Raw genomic sequence first — 17,962 nt, 5'->3', positions numbered from 1 at the left:
ATAAGACAGTGGTTGTATTGTGGCTGGCTGGCAGGTGAAGACTGTTTTATTCCAACAGACTTTTGGGAAGGGGCCATTAATAGTGCTGTGATGCATTTCTATAACTTGTTTAATTCTATTATAGATAAAATGCCTTTTTTATGTTTTATATGTTTTTAGCTATCTGTGCTTTTTTTCATGTTTGCTTTAATTTTTCTGAGCCACATCGAATCCCAGTTCTGTGAAAAGGGCAGGATATAAATAAATAAAATGATAACAGTAGTGTTAGCCTTGTTCAATAAAAGGTAGCAAAGGGGTTCCTACACACACACACACACACACACACACCACTTTTGTAATATCATATAAGGAACATTCTGCGTGTGTGCCAACTCAACCCTTTTTTAGGTGAAGCCCAAGGTACAGTCGCATGTACCTTGGGCACGTTTAGCATGGTTTCCTGCAACATGCTTCACGGTAGGGCTGCCCTAGAAAAGTTAGTAGGAAATGCTAGCTGGTGCAAATAATATGTATTTTGTGGTTTTATATCTTGATTTTATTCTGTGAATCAAGACCCTCCAGGTATAGGGCGGTATATAAATAATAATAATAATAATAATAATAATAATAATAATAATAATAATAATACAGCTCCCAGAGTGTTGTCAGGGCTCACTGGTATTTTGAGCAGAATACTGTTTCTCCCTTTCAGTCTGAACTGGCTTCGTGCTCATTGGTGGTGCTGATAATGCCAAGGTTGCAGGTTTGATCCCTTCATGGGACAGTTGCATATTCCTGCATATTTCAGGGGATTGGCCAGCCCGTGGAGGTCGTTTGACTGGCCCACGAGCTGCCCCCGAACTGAGCTGCTCGCTCACGCGCTGCACTAAACCGGTGCAGCGCGCCAACTCACTTCTGTGGCGCTGTAAATTGCATCTGTGCACGCCCAGAGACCGGAAATTGCAGGCGCGCGCGCGATCTGGCCCACGGAGGGATCTCCGCGGGACCGATCCGGCCCAGGCAAGATAAACCTTGCTGACCCCTGGCCTAGATTATCCTTCCAAGATGTAACTTCCAAGTCTACAATTATATGATTCATTCCTGGGCACAATTCAAAGGGCTAGTTATTACCTATAACGCCCAAAGTGGTTTGAGTATTTCAGTATTTAAAGCCATGCCTTCTCTAACACATACCTGCTCAAGACTGGCCGGTGATGTCTTTCTGCCTGAGACAAAGGACAGGATTACACATCCTGCTCCCAAATTCCATGTACAGAAGCAGGCCAATCCAGCAGCTAAATCTTAGGCCACACCCATACCTTACATTTAAAGCGGTATCAAACCACGTTAAGCAGTTATGGCTTCCCCCAAAGAATCCTGGGAACTGTGATCTGCGATGGTGCTGAGAATGGCTAACCCCTGTTCCCCTCACGGAGGTCCAATTCCCCGAGAGGTTTAACAGTCAATGCCTCTTCCCAGAGAACTCTGCAAATTATAGCTCTGCGAGGGTTTCTCTCTGTTAATTTGTAATTGAAGACGGGAGACAGCACGCCCCTCACAGTAAGTATCCATACTGATCTTTAATTGTATTTGTTATGGCTTCTTTTATTGTATTTTATGGTATCACAATATGAAATCTATGGGATTCAAATTGTAATACAATAAAATGCAAAATATAAGAAATAAAAGAAGCAGTGAAAATACAATTTAAACCACGTTGCATGTAATGGAAGCAATAAAGTCTCGGGCAGAACGCCTGTGTTTTGTGGCCTCACCTTGGGGACAAGCTCTTATATGTTATAGTATGGTTTAAATGTGCTTAAAGAGCTGGGATTTGCTTGCAATGCAAAGAAAGAAAAGGAAGGAAGGAAGGAAGGAAAAAGAAGAAGAAAGAAAACCAGTGGGGTTTCAGGCACCCCATGACTCTGTTGGGCTGGGACAGAGCAGTAATATGAGAGAGGCAATCTCAATCTAGCTATATGTGCTTTGACTGGTGAGCTTCTCATGACTTCAAACGGACCCAGACAAAAATACTCTGTGTTTGCTCAACGTTTCCGTTGCATTCAGTTTCCTGTGACTTGGTTTCTTGCACAAGCTAGATTTTGCAGGATCGGGCCCATAATGATAAGATTGTTTTTCTGCAAGCGGCACCAGATATATGGACACGTTTCGTCTCAAGGGAATTTGGAACAGCACACTTTTGCACCCTTAGAATATTGCTGCCCAGTTGTACCATTTTAGTTGCTTCTACAGTGCAGTCAACTGGGCCTCCTTCTCTGTGCTGACATTCCCACTGTTGCTGGACTCCAAACCCTGTCAGCCTCAGACAGCATGACTGATGGTCAGGGATTATGGGAGTTGTAGTCTAGCAAGATGGAGGGCCTCAGGTTCCTTACACCTGGTCTGTAGCCACAAAAGGAAAGAAGTTGGGGGGTGGGGGATGCAAAGAGATTGATTTTGATTTCGTATGAAACTCCTTGCTGTTCCCCACCACAAGCAGAACCATCTTAAGTGATGTAAAGTAGCAGAAATTGCAGAAAATATTATCCAAAATGACTCTGCCTTCAAAGATGGTAGATATACACTTATATTTTCCATCTCTGTGTAAAAGTTTGAAATACCTAATTGTGTGTGAATTTTATTACATCTGTGTTCTTTTCCTTCCGCCATGAACTTAAATCACTAAGATCCATTTATTTCCACACTCACAAGCTGCCTTCCATCGTCCAGTGTTGCAATCTGTGAGCTTTTCAACACCCCTGCAGAACTGCACGGCCTAGAATGGTTTTGCTGCTTGTTGAAATGAGAGAGAATGGCTGGTCGAGGCCTGGCCAGTGGGCATTGGGTTGAGGCAGGATTCGAACCCAGGCCGTTTTAGTCCAAGCCCAGTGCCCTCTGCGCAACATTGCACCTGGTTTCATGTCTTAAATCAGAGTAACCTAATCTGTATTATTTCCCCACCCCTGCAGGATGAACAGAAGTGTGTGGAGACCGTGGAGCTGGAACGGTACGACAGGTGCCAAGAGTTGCGTGCCCTCCTGAAAAGGAAAAATCGGTTCATTTTAATCCGGTCTCCGGGTCACAAGGTAGGATGTCCTTTTCTTTGTACATGGATGAATTGCATTTATTTGTCACCCCTCCCCAAGAAGCCAACACTGCTACTTAGTGCTGTGTACTTATCCATGCTTCACAGCTGTTCTTTTTCACAGCTCTCCAGGGTGCCATGCAGATGTATTGGCTTGAGAAGTCAGAGATGGAACTGCAAACCTTCAGTATATAAAGTGTGTGCTGTGTTGCTTTAGCTAGGGGCATGGTGTAGTTTGCTGAAGAGCTGGGCCTTCCCATGTAGCAGCCTCCTCGTTCTGCCTGTTGGAAGGGTCAGCCTTATGGGCGCAAACAGAGGTGTCATGATTCAGGGTTTCAGCAGGGTCCCTGTCTCTAGCATCCCAGAGCTGCCCGATCAGCATGAAATAGAAGTTCTTTTAGCTACTGAGACGAACCAACTTTGTGTTGATTGGAGCCAAACAGCGTGAAAGGAGGGGAGTCAGCCACTGACGATTGGCTCTGGGGGTCACTCTGGAGAAGGTGCGTAGGAAGAACACAGAGGGGGAGTTGGTTTTGCATGCCCCAAGGCTAAGCATTTAGGGACCCTGAAAACAGAAGGGGCTTCAATTTCAAGAGAACAGTAGGTAGGTTCTGTTACGGATAAGGGAAATGCAACTTAAGTCATTCCAAAGGAAGATATTGGAGCACTCCAAATCATTTGCCCGTGGATGTGCACAGAAAAATGGTAGATGGTAGCTGAAATGCAGCACAGATCTGCATTGATCATTGCAATGGATTCCTAATTATTATTATTGTATAATCTTAGAAGGGGCATGGCTCTGAGGGGTGTGACGATGAGGAGTCATAGCTGTGACTATCAAGGGACCCTGCACTTCAGAGTTTGCCACTACACTACTTACTATATGGCAGTAGCCCAGAGGAGCAGTGGCTTCTCTTAGTTGTTGTTGTTTAGTCGTTTAGTCGTGTCCGACTCTTCGTGACCCCATGGACCATAGCACGCCAGGCACTCCTGTCTTCCACTGCCTCCCGCAATAACCTCTCACTAACATTAACATGAAACTTCTCTTAGCCACACACTCATTGTTCCAATTCCTGCATGCCTTGAAAGAACACGCAAGGGGGGTAGGGTGGGATCCTGGGTCACACTGTGTAGGCCTTCTGCGCCGCCCCCATCCAGATGTGCCTCCCACCAGCTGCAAATTCATTGCCTGTATAACTGGCTCAGGATCACCCCTCACGTGGAGGATCTCTGTACACTGTTGCAAAGGCATTTTGGGTTTTTGCAGAGCCTTTCAGTACACAAATCCCTTTTGCAGTTCTTGGTTTCTGATCCTGTGTTGTCGAGGTCCAAAGGGATGCAGGGGGGACCCATTTCAGAACGAAACTCTGTGGCTGGAGTGGTTGACTCCCGCCAACGAAAAGTTTACTGTTCAGAGCCTCCCCAACCCCCACATAGTTTGCATTCACTGGGAATCTGGCGCGAGTGTTGACAGACAACATAATTGTGCAGATGTTACATCGGGCTTCCATTAGCAGGCCAGCGTACACAACTGTGCATCCCTTTTTTATTCTCCTGTTTTGGAATTGCAGCTGTGGGAAGATATATCAACAGAGCATTAACACACAAACACATTTGTGACACTTGCTCCTCTGTCCTGAAGCTTCGGCCCTTTCTACCCCCTGACCCCAAGTGGACTGCAGTTGCTTTTTCTTGTCAAGGGGTAGGATGAGAGGCGGGGCGGGGGGAGAAGCCACCTCACGGCTGAGGATTTGACATGAGGGTATGGATTCACTTACGGAGGTGGGGAAACGGGGAGAGACTCACACCCATATTGCATCTCTAGATGCTGAAAATTTGCCAGGATGTTTAGAAATTTCACGGCCTCAGTCGTGTGATGCGGAGTCTAATCCAGCTGTCCATTTGGAAGAATATGCAGATCCAAAGATAATTGTGCAGAAAAATTCCCAGATTCAATCCCTGGCTCTTCCAATCAGAAGTCTCTCGTGGGATGGGGTAGAATTTTCTCTGTCTGAGATCCTAAAGTGCTGTTGCTGGTCAGACCAGGTGTACTTTGGTGGGCGGAGCCAGAGGCAAAGTGGGTGGAGCAAACATATTCCCCAACAAGAACATTTCATCCAGGGAAGCAAGAGGCATTATCATGGTTCAAGGATGCTTCTCAGCCAAGCAGAAGCACTTTATGGGGCCGCACCAGGACTGATGTGAGCTGTGGCCTGGAGAAGGGACATGGTTTGGGTAAAGTCCTGTGGACCAGAATGACAGGCTTGGAAGGCCTCCTTCAACTCCTGTTCTTGCTGTTCTGGGCAATTTAGATGGATGCTGCCGCCGTTATTTCGTGGGGGAAGCGTGTCTGTTTTGGAATGCATCAAGTGACGTCTTTCATTCTCCATATAAAATGTGTGTGGCTCCCTTCCCAAAACACACCTTTCCGCCCACCTTCATTATGTGGGTTTCTAGCCAACTGCTTGTCATGGAAAAAGATGGCTGGACTGTTGGGACACTTTTAAAATTACAGTAAACTGCACGCGTCGTTCAGCATGGGTGCTCTCATGCTGTGATTTGCCAGAACAGCTTTTTTTTCCTGGCGCTGCAGGGCTGTGTTTATAAGGGTGACTCAGACTCAGCTGGCTGGGCACTTGGGAGGAGCGCAATGTCCATCCAGCAAACTGTCCCTCTTGGTTGTCTGCTTGGGCTGCTGACCCTTTTTACCTTGGTAGCAGCTGCAGCGGGGGGGGGACCCCAATCAGATTTGCCTTTTACAGAGTTAGACCTAGCTCAGTATTGTCTACAAGGGGGCAGAGGTGGGGAAGGGACATAGCTCAGTGGAATAACATCTGCTTCGCATGCAGAAGGTCCCAGGTTCAATCCCCGGCATCTCCAGATAGGCATAAGAATGTCCGTGTTAGAAACCCTGGAGAACAGTCAGTGTGGACAATACTGAGCTGGATGGGCCAATATTCTGACTTGATGCCATTCCAAGCAACTGAACCATGAGGACTAGAATCTCACTCTGTTTTTAGAGGAAGAGCTGTGGTTCAGTAGTAGAGTATGCAAAAGGTCCCAGATTCAGTCCTCAGAACTTCCAGGCTGGACTGCCTGAAACCCTGGAGAGCCACCACCAGACAATACTGAGCTTTTAGGGTGTTGGTGTTGTGCCGATTGTCTTAGATGCTAAATTGCTCTTCCATTAATGCATGTGGCCAAGGCGATTTCTGCCCAACCCCCCACTCCATCTGCACCCCGCCAGCTCACAGAAACAGACAGAAGGGCACATGGGGACTACAGAAGGAAGGAGAAGGCAGCAAAGTCCCATTTTTATGAACACTGAAAACTGCCTTATACCAAGTCTGTCGATTCTTCTATATAGCTCAGTGCTGTCTACACTGACTGGCAGCAGCTCCCCAGGGCTGGAGGCAGGGCAGCTTTCCCAGCCCTACCTGAAGATGCTGGGGATTCTGCCTGGGGGTGCCACAGCCATTTACTTTCATTTTTCACAAATGTGAACTCTTTCCAACGATAGAAAGAGAGTTAAGATCCAAACCACTAATTTTAAGTGCTGTTAGCCACCTTTTACAGTAGATACCAGGCCAGTGGTCAGCGTGTCGCTCTCTGGATGTTTTTGGACTCCAACTACCATCGACCCCAGTGAGCATGGCCATGGTCATAGAAACCCAGCCAGATGGGTGGGGTATAAATAATAAATTCTTATTATATTGTATTGTATTATATTATGTTATATTATATTATATTATATTAGATGGGAGGTGAAGTCCAGCAACATCTGGAGGGTCATCCATCCCTGGCTGAAAACACATTTTCTGGCTGGACTAAAGCTGGATTACAAGTTACAGCAGGGATGGGAAACCTTTGTCCCTCCAAATGATTGGACCTGAAGTCCAGTTACATCTGGAGGGCTGGAGGTTAATCCCCCCTGGTCTACAGGAAAGTAGATTGCTGGTTCTCTAGGAGCTGGCTGGTCCTCTGCAGTTGGGTGTGATCAACTTTTTCAACCCTGATCCTACAGCACAAGAAAACCTTTGTTCCTTTGAGCTGCTTGGCTTAGCCGTTGCCCGTGCTTCGGTGGATTTCTCAGCATTGATTGAAATGCAGGATGGGCACTGATCTTATTTTTAAAAGGGGGGGGGGGAACCACAAGCCAACCATATACCCAAATTGCAGTCCTTGAGTATAGTCCACACCTCTCTCTTTTCCTTTTTCAGGTGCAAGATATCAAATTTCAGGCATCCAGTGGGGAAGAAAAGGAGTCGTGGATGAAAGCTCTCAATGACGGCATCAACCGGGGCAAAAACAGAATACTGGACGAGGTAGCGTGAACGACAGAGAGCTGCTTTATGCTCTGCTTCATACTGGTCCATCTAGCTCAGCATTGTCTGTAGCAGGAGTAGGGAAGGCTTTTCATCCCTGAGGCCACATTCCCTCAACTGGCAGCCTTCGCAAGCCCATGGTAGGTGGGGCCAGAGCAGGCATCCCCAAACTGCGGCCCTCCAGATGTTTTGGCCTACAACTCCCATGATCCCTAGCTAACAGGATCAGTGGTCAGGGAAGATGGGAATTGTAGTCCAAAACATCTGGAGGGCCGAAGTTTGGGGATGCTTGGGCCAGAGGCAAAACTGGGTGGAGCAGTGGATGTGACTCTTACTTTTGTCCAGCAGGCTACATCCCAGCCGTGCAGATAATAATAATAATAATAATAATAATAATAATAATAATAATAATAATAATTTACTATTTATACCCCACCCATCTGGCTGGGCTTCCTCTGCCACTCTGGGTGGCTTCCAGCAAACATTAAAATACATCAAATATCATGGATTAAAAACTTCCCTAAACAGGGCTGCCTTCAGGTATTTTCTAAATGTCAGGTAGTTGTTTATCTCTCTGACCTCTGATAGGAGGGTGTTCCACAGGGCGGGTGCCACTACTGAGAAGGCCCTCTGCCTGGTTCCCTGTAGCTTTGCTTCTCGCAGTGAGGGAACCGCCAGAAGGCCCTCAGCGCTGGACCTCAGTGTCCGGGCAGAATGATGGGGGTGGAGACGCTCCTTCACTTTGAATTGTGCTCGGAAACGTACTGGGAGCCAATGTAGGTCTTTCAAGACCGGTGTTATGTGGTCTCGGCGGCCTCTCCCAGTCACCAGTCTAGCTGCCGCAATCTGGATTAGTTGTAGTTTCCGGGTCACCTTCAAAGGTAGCCCCACATAGAGCGCATTGCAGTAATCCAAGCGAGAGATAACCAGAGCATGCACCACTCTGGCTAGACAGTCTGCAGGCAGGTAGGGTCTCAGCCTGCGTACCAGATGGAGCTGATAGACAGCTGCCCTGGACACAGAATTGACCTGCGCCTCCATGGACAACTGTGAGTCCAAAATTACTCCCAGGCTGCGCACCTGGTCTTTCAGGGGCACAGTTACTCCGTTTAGGATCAGGGAGGCCTCCACACCTGCCCGCCTCCAGTCCCCCACAAACAGTACTTCTGTCTTGTCAGGATTCAATCTCCTAACAAGGAGAATGCAGAAATCTGCACATGCACACCTCTCCTTCCTGGAATGTCACCTACTATCCGGAGGTAAAAGTCCCAAACCGCTGCTTCACTGTTTGCTCCTGGCCCCTTCTCACCTTGGCTCCACTGGCAGGTGCCCCCCCTGAGGGTTTCCCATGAAGGAATGCCGCCCTCAGGCTGCAATAAGTCCCACACCTGCTCCTCCTATCAGCAGTGATACCACATGAGCAAGTGAATTTCAGGTGTGTGGTTTTTTTTCAGTATTGCATCTAGCTCTAGGCTTGACGGTGTTGAGGGGGAAAGGATTTATTTTGGCCGGAGAAGAAAATCCGCTTGGACTGGCCCTCCGTGGGCCTGTATCAAGGGCAGTTTTGGCAGCGGAATGTAAACTCTGAATGAACTTGGAGTCTGGTTTTCCGTCTCCTCCCCTCCTTGCTCTCTCTCTCGCAATTAAGCCCAAAGGGAGATTTGTGTGTGTGTGTGTGTGCAGTGTGGAGCTGTAACCGTTGAGAAGGAAACGGTTTCATAAGAACTAACCCATCCCTCTCCCACCAACAACATTTCTCCCTTCTAGCAGAACTGAATTGGCTTTGAGTGTCGTGGTATCGCCGCTTCTCAAACTGAGCACAACAGGGCCAGCTGGGAACAGCAGACTAATTGCAGTTGCCTTGCAAATTCAAGCCGGGCTGGGGTGGGGGGCTGAATTCAAGGCATTCAGGGCTCCTGTTACACAGGAAGAAGGAATTGCAGAAGTGATGTCATGTTGGGTGATGCTGGCAGTGTTTGCTGTATCTATGGAGTCGCTGCCAGGGGCAGCTGTGGATGCCCTGAACTAGTGCATTGTGAAGTCTGGACATATTGTTTTCCTCTGGTGGGTGGGTGTGCTAATGAACTCCATCTGCCCCTTGCTGACAGCGTCCAAAAGGAAGAGTCTCCTGGGTGAGCAGGCTTCCAAAGCATCTAAGGCTGAAAACGTGGGTCTTTCTGGAAAAAGAACTATGTACGAAAAGAGAATCCAGAAGGGTGCTAGAAAAGACTTTACGGGGCCCTTTTCTCCATTGGTGAAAAATCTCGGCATGATTCTAAGGTTACTGGAATCTGCTACAGCAGAAAACCTTTACTTATTGTTTGTATGCAAATCAATACATCATTGCTCATAACAATCAAATACTAAAATCATTTCAAAACATAACACAGCAAGCTGACAAATAAGTCAATTTGCTTTATATGAACATTGTAACATTTAAGGTCATCATAAAATGAGCTGCCAATCACCACAACATATTGATTAATGACGAATATAGTATACATTTCAGTGCAATTGCATATCAACGATAATATAACCACCAGCCCCTGCATGGCAATACTATATAGGTAAAGGTAAAGGGGCCCCTGACCATCAGGTCCAGTCGTGTCCGACTCTTGGGTTGCAGCGCTCATCTCGCTCTATAGGCCGAGGGAGCCAGCGTTTGTCCGCAGACAAACGCCGACATAACCATCAGCCTCTATATAGTTAGAGTTGCACCAGCTATATAGTTATTTGGAAGTCAGGGCTGCTTCACACACAATCAAAAAAAGCTTGTCATTTTTAAATGTTTGAACAATGGCAGTGTTTCTGAACTTGGTGCACAAATCAAGGAATATGCCTTATGCATCAACCTTCCCAGGCCGTGGATCCCAGATACATGCTTGTACCACTCTGGTAAATGTTATAAACTTGTGACAGCCATCTTCTTCATCCTGGTGGTAGGGGGCTCACTTTAGCAGGAGAAGAGATGTTAACGGCATTGTTGAGACCCTAAGTAGTTTGGGTGGAAGGGTCTAGTTTGAGGTTGAAAAATCCGACATGTCCTCCTTCCTAGTATAAGATGAGAGAACACAGATGTTATCTCAATGCTGTCTACACCGAATTGCTCTTCAGGGTTTCAGAATAAGATTCCTAGGATAGCTCAGTTGGTAGAGCATGAGACTCTTAATCTCAGAGTTGTGCGTTTGAGTTGGGCAAAAGATTCCTGCATTGCAGGGGGTTGGACTAGATGATCCTTGTGGTTCCGTCCAACTCTACAGTTCTATGATGTAGAATTGCTAGGACCTTCTGTGTGCAAAGACTGTGTTCTACCACTGAGTTACAGTCATATGTCCCAGAGACCTTTCCTTTTGTAACGCGAGATCAGATTAGAACTGGCTAACTCTCTACTTGGTGCAGGGACGGTTGGAAAAAAACAAGGCCATCTTTTATATAAATTATACCTCATAGTTGTTTTTAATGCAGTAATTGATTTCTGTGCTGCATCTATTAATGTGTGAATGAGTCATCCAAACTTGGTAGTTTTAGCAGGGTTGGAAGGCTGGATTCCTTTAGTCTTCATCCATTCATGGGCAAAGAAGGTGATGTTTTCCCCCTCCTCTGTTTTCTTCCCTGTTTAAAGGTGAAGGTTGATCCAGACCTCTCTCTGGAACACGTGACACGAAACAGAGCAAAAATGGCTCAGGGCCGTCGTCCACCAACCAGATACCATCTCAAAGAGGTAATAATCGAGGCTAGAAAAACCCCAAACTCCACTTTTTATGTTTGGTAGTCTGAATTCTGTATCTTAAATGCACCACGAGAGCCAATTTGTGCAGCCTTTGGAACCCAGGAAGCAGCTGTAAACAGAGTCAGACCATTGGTTCAACCACCTCAGTACTGTCTGCACTGATTGGCAGTGGCTCTGCAGGGTTTCAAGCAGGAGTCTCTCTGATCCTCAACTGCAGTTGCTGGCGATTGAACCTGGGACCATCTGCATACAAAGCTATGCGCTATGGCTTTCCCCTGTAAATAATTTCCAGACACGTAGCCACGTTAGTCTCTTGCAGTGAAAACGATCAGAATATCTTGTGGCACCTTAAAGATGAACAGATTCATTACGGCAAATATTAAAATTGTTAGTTGAGAGTCTTTGTCTTTGCATGTATATGTGTGAAATATACAGTGCTATTTTTCTAGAAAAAGAGGTGCCGGAACTCACTATGAACACCTCCCTTGTTCTCTTAGAATGGCAATCGTGCACAACTGATGTGCCGGAACCCGAATTCCGGCTGAAAAAAAGCCCTGGAAGTATATATTCTGTTATATTATACAGTATCTAATTAATTTTGGACAAGGGAATTATACATAGCACATTTTCCCTGTCCCCCCCATCTCCAGATCTGTAGTCAATCTTGCATAGAAGTTATTTATGCTGCAAGCTATGGGCTCAAGCCTTGGGCTCCCACACCGCCCCTCTCCTGTGCACAGAACCTTACAATTTGGTGCTTATATTTAGTCCGAATGTTTCTAGGTTGCTGCTTGGCAGAAGCCTCTGAAACTGCTAGCCAACAAGCCAAATGCAAATGATAGTAAAATGATCATAAATCAAGGTTAAACACACAAGATTTAAAAATTGATAACACCCAGTAGAGTGAATTGCCAGAGCATCGCAGTCACTCCAAATTGAAAGTCAAAGGAATAGAACAGTCACCATGGACACCCTCACTGATGGTGAGGAGACGCACAAGAAGGACTTAAGTGATGACCTCAATAGGCAGGAAGTAGCATATTGGAGGGGTGGCCTTCCTGGGCAAGAGAAGGCTCTACTACCCACAGCCTTAAGCCAACATGGTTTCTTCCAGACATTTTGGACAGCACAACCATGGTGCCTGGGGATTATGGACATTGCAGTCCAAAACATCTGTCAAACACTAGGTTGGTGAAGGCAGATGTAAGGGAGCCATGTGACATACTTTCCAGACAACAATTATCTTTTGGAAGGATTACAATAGTACCAAACTTACTGTTGTCCGACAGCTGTGCTGGAAGGACCTCTGTAGTACTTGGTTCATGTTTGAGGTTCTGCATAAGGAGTGAAGATGAGATCAAGTCTCACTCTTGTGTCTGCCTACATGCTGTGTGAACATGCTGTGTGAACCTGTCATATTAAAGAAAACTTAACTAAAATAAAAAATAAATGCAAGGCTTGCAATCTAGAAGACATGACACAAAAGGGATCTTCGAGGAGGGGGACAAGCAAGGGTCACTTCTTTTTTTAAAAAACAACAACAACCCGCATGTCTTGTAATGACCAGATGGACTGGAAATGATTCAGGGAGAGGAGGAGCCAAATGTAGCTGTTCTCCCAGCAGAGCTGATGGGGGCTGTCTAGCTTACTTTCTTTCCCTTTGCTGCAGCCTGATGGAATGGCTGCTGCCAAAAGACAATTGCGGGAGGGAGGAGCCTGATGGAGCTATTGTCTCAGCGGAGTTGATGGGGTGGCCATGCTTCCCACCTCCCTTTCTGCTGCAGCCTGATGCCAACATCTGTCTTCTTGTTTCCTTGCCTAGGTTGCCAGTGGGGTGTCAGATGGCATCTTGAGGCTTGACCTGGACGTACCAGACAGTGGCCCTCCATCCATCACAGTGGAGACAAGCGAGGCTGCTGACGTTCCTCTTCCAAAGGAGACTTCCAAACCACCCATGCCGCCTATGAAACCACCTATGCCTCCTTCGGAGAAGCCGAGCGCCGACTCCGCACCCAAAGATGTAGAAGCCAAGAAGCCCCCCGTGCCTCCTGTGAAGCCTCTTAAGGAAACCGCAGCACCCGGTGACAAAGCAGACTCTGCAGAAGAAGATCTTGATGGTACAGGCAATGATGCCGAAGAACCTGAAGCCACCCTAGACGGAGAGGACCTAACGGAGGCCCACAAAAACCCTCCCAAAGTTCCAGTTCCTCCCCCAAAGATCTTATCTGATAAGATGAAGGTGACATGGGACAATCCAGCTTCCGAGCAGCTGGAGGACGAGGCTGTTGATCTGTCTGTGCACGGAAGTAAAGAAAATGTATCCGAAGCAGCCAAGGAGATGCTGAGACCTCCAGCTCCTCCTCCTAAGGTTCTGTCGGAGAAGTTGAGAGCCACCATGAAATTGAACAGGAACAGCTCAGAGGTGGATTCTTCTGAAGGCGAACGCCCACCCAATGTCCCAAATGGTGACAGCCCCGGAGTTGCTGGCGATGAAACCCCTGAGACTGTTTTGCAAGATGGAGAGGAGCAGGGAGAAGCTTTGTCAGAGCAAGAAGCAAATAAGGAGAGTTTGGACTTGGCGACTAAAGATCACCTGCCCTCCTTGGAACCTGAAGGAAACCATCTCGCTACCAAGCCTCGCTGTGCCTCCCTAGGGAACCTGCTGTTAGACCCAGCCAAGAAGCCCCTTCTGGGACCACTCCTCCAGCAGGGAGCTGCCTCCAAAGTGGCTCAGATGGAGAGGAAAGTGGCCAGTGAGCAGGAAAGAACAGAGAAACTCCTGAAGGAGGTTTTGCGGGGGGGATTTGAACAGGCCCAGGAGGGCAGCAACGGGCCTCCAATCTATGCTGAGACGTTGCTCAACGAGGCAGCAAAGCAGCTCCAGCAAGCCTCGCAGGTCTTGCAAGAGATCAGAGATTTAGGAGAACTGAAAAAGGAACCGAAGGAACTGGCCGAGCTTCGGAAAGAGGCGCAGAAGGATCTAGTGACTCTGTATAGGAGAAGTGCTCCCTGAAAGGAAGGCGCTTCTGCTTTTTGTGGCTTGGCTGAAATGTTGCCATATTGCAGCACAACTTTCCACTATTCCGCTAGGTCGGTGTTTTGAAAACGGGGGGGGGCTGTCATCTTGCTGCGCACTGCTAAGAAGGAGGGGAAAACGTAAATTTTAAAGTATCGCTCTGATGATCTCAAGCTGTGGGCTGGAACCCCCTGGTGGGTCAGGTGACAGCAGCAGGGGGGTTAAGAGGACAAGGGAAGGGTCTGCTCTTTTTCTTGCTCTCATGGAGACCCTTTGCAGCAGTTCTGCAAGCAGCAACTTGAAAGCCTAGATCAACTGGGGGTTATTTACTCCCTGGCAAGAGAGTAGGGAAAAAACAGCGATGGGGCACCTCCTGAAACCCACCTTTAATAGCCATTTGTCCTGACCCACAAGATTCTTGCAAGTGGAAGTGGTACACAAACTCCAGCACATGAGAATCTCTATAAACCTACCGGCTAAAGCAGGTAGTTGGTCTGAGGCTGGGAAAAGTAAGTTGTTTTTAAGAGAGATGGAGGCAGAGTAAGCTCTTAAAAGAGATGGAGCGGGGGAGCCTCAAAAGTTGGGGAACTGCCGGTTTACGTTTTGGCTGTCCAGCTGTTGTCAGACTGAAGAGTGAGTCGATCCTGAGCATCAGATGGAAACAGGGTGTGAAGAGTCACTAACTCCTTGCTGCGAGACTCCAGTCAGAGACTTAAGCAAGCACTTAGGGGACGTGGATAGTAACCTTCTGGCATTCCAGCAATGGCAGAATTCCTATCCTTGCCAGGCTAGCCATCCACTGCAAATTGTAGAGGATGGGGTGCATGGCACTCCCCCACAGTAAGCCAACGCATGTACATCTCTCCCCAACTCTGTTTTGTTTTTTAATGTGGAAATGACCTTACTGTGCGTTCCGTTAGATGCGCAGTGAAGGAGGAGAGGGCATGTGCTTTCATTCCCACCATGCAAATGGTGCAGCAGCTTTGGCAACCATATGAACAAGGGGCTAATGTTAGGAAAATGACCCTTGCAAGACACATGAGCATAGGCACACCCCCCCAAACCTCCAGTATTACTATTTCTACACACCTGCTCCCCCCTCCCCAATGAAATTAATGCTACCCATTTCCAGGACTCATGAATCAGAATAACTTCCTTTCAGCTCTCTTTGGTTGCTTTTTTCTCACATGAGCTTTTCTTGCACCCTGGGGCCTGAAGTGTGGGAACCTCGTGCTTAACATTTTCCTCAGATGATTCTTTTAACATTCATATGTCATTAAAAAAAATTGTGTGGGCATTAAATTGGCACCACATTAATGAACGTGCGAATGGTGAATAATCATTTGCAGTGCAGGCTCGGCAGCAGGAAACAGCGGTACTTAACACCTGTGACCCTGGCCTCAGCCCCTTACCCCCAGCCCCTCAAATGGCCAGCTAGCAAAGCCTTTGCCATGGATTTCATTTTATCTGTACACTGGCAAGCCGGGTGGCGTGGAGGCAGAGAAGGATGCATCAGTTTTCACGGGAAGAAGGGAGATTTCTCGTTGGGGCTTCATGTCGCTGACTTCTAGCACAGGGGCCCTGTTCTCTTGCTGAATACACAATGCAACTATTCCTGCAGGGTAAAGGAGGAAAGTGAGGTGAACAATGACTTAACAAAGCCCAAAGGGACAGGCTTAGCTCATTTTTGTTTGTTTTTTCTGCACCTTTGAGGGTTGGAACCCCCTCCTCGAAAGGAAGGAAGAGAAAGAAAGAAAAAAAAAAAGAAAGAAAAGAAAGAGAAAGAATTCTTCATATAGTGCCCACCAGTGTTCTGGATCACCTACAAAATTGGTGTAGACCAGAGCACTTTAATACAAAGCATAGTGTGAATGCCTATAACAGGCTTGAAAATAACAACCTGTCTGGTGAATAAAATGTTGGCTTGGCTCTAAATGAGGGTGCTGGAAGGGCAGCCACCACACCCGTTGTGAGGCACAATGGGGGCTGAATGGTTCTCCAGGGTGGCAGGAGGCTTTTGTCCCTTGACTTCTGGTTCTTGCTCCATGGTGCCCCACATGACTTCAGAGCATATTTATTTAATCCTGACCTCGGCCCTAGTACCAGGGCCTGGCAACCCTCAAGCAATTGCTGGGACCTCTGCTCTCCCAGCAGTCTCCACCAGTACTGACGCTTGCACATTCCCACTGTGGGTTGTCTAGCTCTCGTTTAAGCATTTTATATTCCCATTTAATGTCTCGCAATGCCCCAGAGTGATGCTGCGCTGGAGGAATTGTGGGAAATGTTAAATGGCAGCCTCTAGCTGCCCACCCCAGCTGCCATGGAGGGGCCTGCCAATGTAAGGGGACTCTCAAATTTGGAGCTGCCCCTGAATAGTTGTAAGTACACCACAAAAGTGGGGGTGTCCCCACCCAATAGCTAACAACCTCATTATATTCACTCAGGTTAGTGCCCTTGCCTTTCTTTGCTTGGCCTTTTGGGAGCTGAGCTGCTCTGATCATGTGACTCATCACACGATTATATCTAAGTTATAGTTCTCCAAAGTTGGAGCAAAACTGGATTGAAGCTGGGCTCCTCTTTAGCATATATGCAATTGTTTTGCACTAGCAGCTTGACTTTTAAATAAAGGATGATATATATTTGTGTTTAGGGCTACTTTCCCCCATTACTGTTTTAGGTATCCCCCACGATGGCTTTTGTGTGTGCCTAAAAATGTATGATTGTGAATGTAACACATGTTTGCAAAAAGAGCTAGTTCACACATTACTTTTCATCTCCAGCAAAGCATCGCATGGAGATCTGCACATGTGAACAGGCTGCCATCAACCTCAAAAAGAGATCACACTTCAGTTCTTAACACAATGCTTTTTTAAAATAAAAAATAAAAAACCAAGTCACGCCACATGTTCCACTGTCGGTCATAAAGTTTAGAGAAAGTGATGCGTGTACATCTTGGAGCCAAAGCCACACAGACACATTTCTCAAGGCGCCAGTATTAACTCTGGTGCTCTGTGCAAGGCTATACTCCAGGTAATGTGTGAACTGGCACTTATTTATCTAGTTACGCACTGAAGGAAATACCTGCAGGTATCTCCTGCATCATCCATCCATGCCGTTCATATTTAATTAACACTGGATAACTGTCTGACATACTTTCCTCAAAGTGCTTTCCATAGGAACCTTAACAAGAAAGTCGCCTCTGAATCTTCGCAGCTGGTTCCCCCCCCCCCTCACACACACAAATTTAGAAGCTACATATTCTACAGCCTATATACTAACAGTAACTTAAAACGTTTTTTTCTATACTATCTTGTAAATAAGAGTAAATTAAAGCCTCTTTTGGCAATAGCAGCTGGATTGAATCTCATGTGGGAGAACTTGCTTTCCAAAATGTTTCATTCAGAAAAGTGTGGCATCCTTGTAAGTCTATGAGGTAGTTGGCACACATATTGATAACTGGTGACCCAAGTCCTTAAAATCCTGAGAAACTAATATATATACGGTATATATTAAACCAAGATTTTCTGAGTGTCTTGATTTTTCTCTTTGGGCTTAAGGGTATGTTTCTTTTATTTGTCCATAAAGTTCTTAATGTATGTTTTAGCCCACATCATGGCTATACTGCTGCCCTAGGCCTTCTTGTTGGAGGGAAAATCCAAATCCACATTAGGGGAACGGATTCAGATCAGATTCATTTACAGTGGTACCTAGGGTTACAAAATGCTTCAGGTTACAAACGCTTCAGGTTACAAACTCCGCTAACCCAGAAATAGTACCTCGGGTTAAGAACCTTGCTTCAGGATGAGAACAGAAATCATGCTCCAGCA

At 46.7% G+C, this 17,962-nt stretch overlaps 1 protein-coding gene across 1 annotated transcript in view; it reads left to right on the top strand.

Annotated features, from left to right (window-relative positions):
- PLEKHO2 (pleckstrin homology domain containing O2) overlaps positions 1-17,664 on the top strand; it is a 36,304-nt gene extending 18,640 nt beyond the window's left edge. The window contains exons 3-6 of the mRNA XM_035131677.3: positions 2,949-3,065; positions 7,285-7,389; positions 11,012-11,110; positions 12,942-17,664. Of these exons, the coding sequence (XP_034987568.3) occupies positions 2,949-3,065; positions 7,285-7,389; positions 11,012-11,110; positions 12,942-14,132 (1,512 nt within the window). The 3' untranslated portion in view covers positions 14,133-17,664. The remainder of the gene's footprint in view (positions 1-2,948; positions 3,066-7,284; positions 7,390-11,011; positions 11,111-12,941) is intronic.
- The last annotated feature ends 298 nt before the right edge of the window (positions 17,665-17,962 follow it).

This window comes from Zootoca vivipara, chromosome 13 (assembly GCF_965207765.1).
Source record: "Zootoca vivipara chromosome 13, rZooViv2.hap1.1, whole genome shotgun sequence".
Taxonomy (NCBI): Eukaryota; Metazoa; Chordata; class Lepidosauria; order Squamata; family Lacertidae; genus Zootoca; species Zootoca vivipara.
Note: the sequence above shows the minus strand (reverse complement) of the source record. Positions and strands in the feature narration are given on the sequence as shown.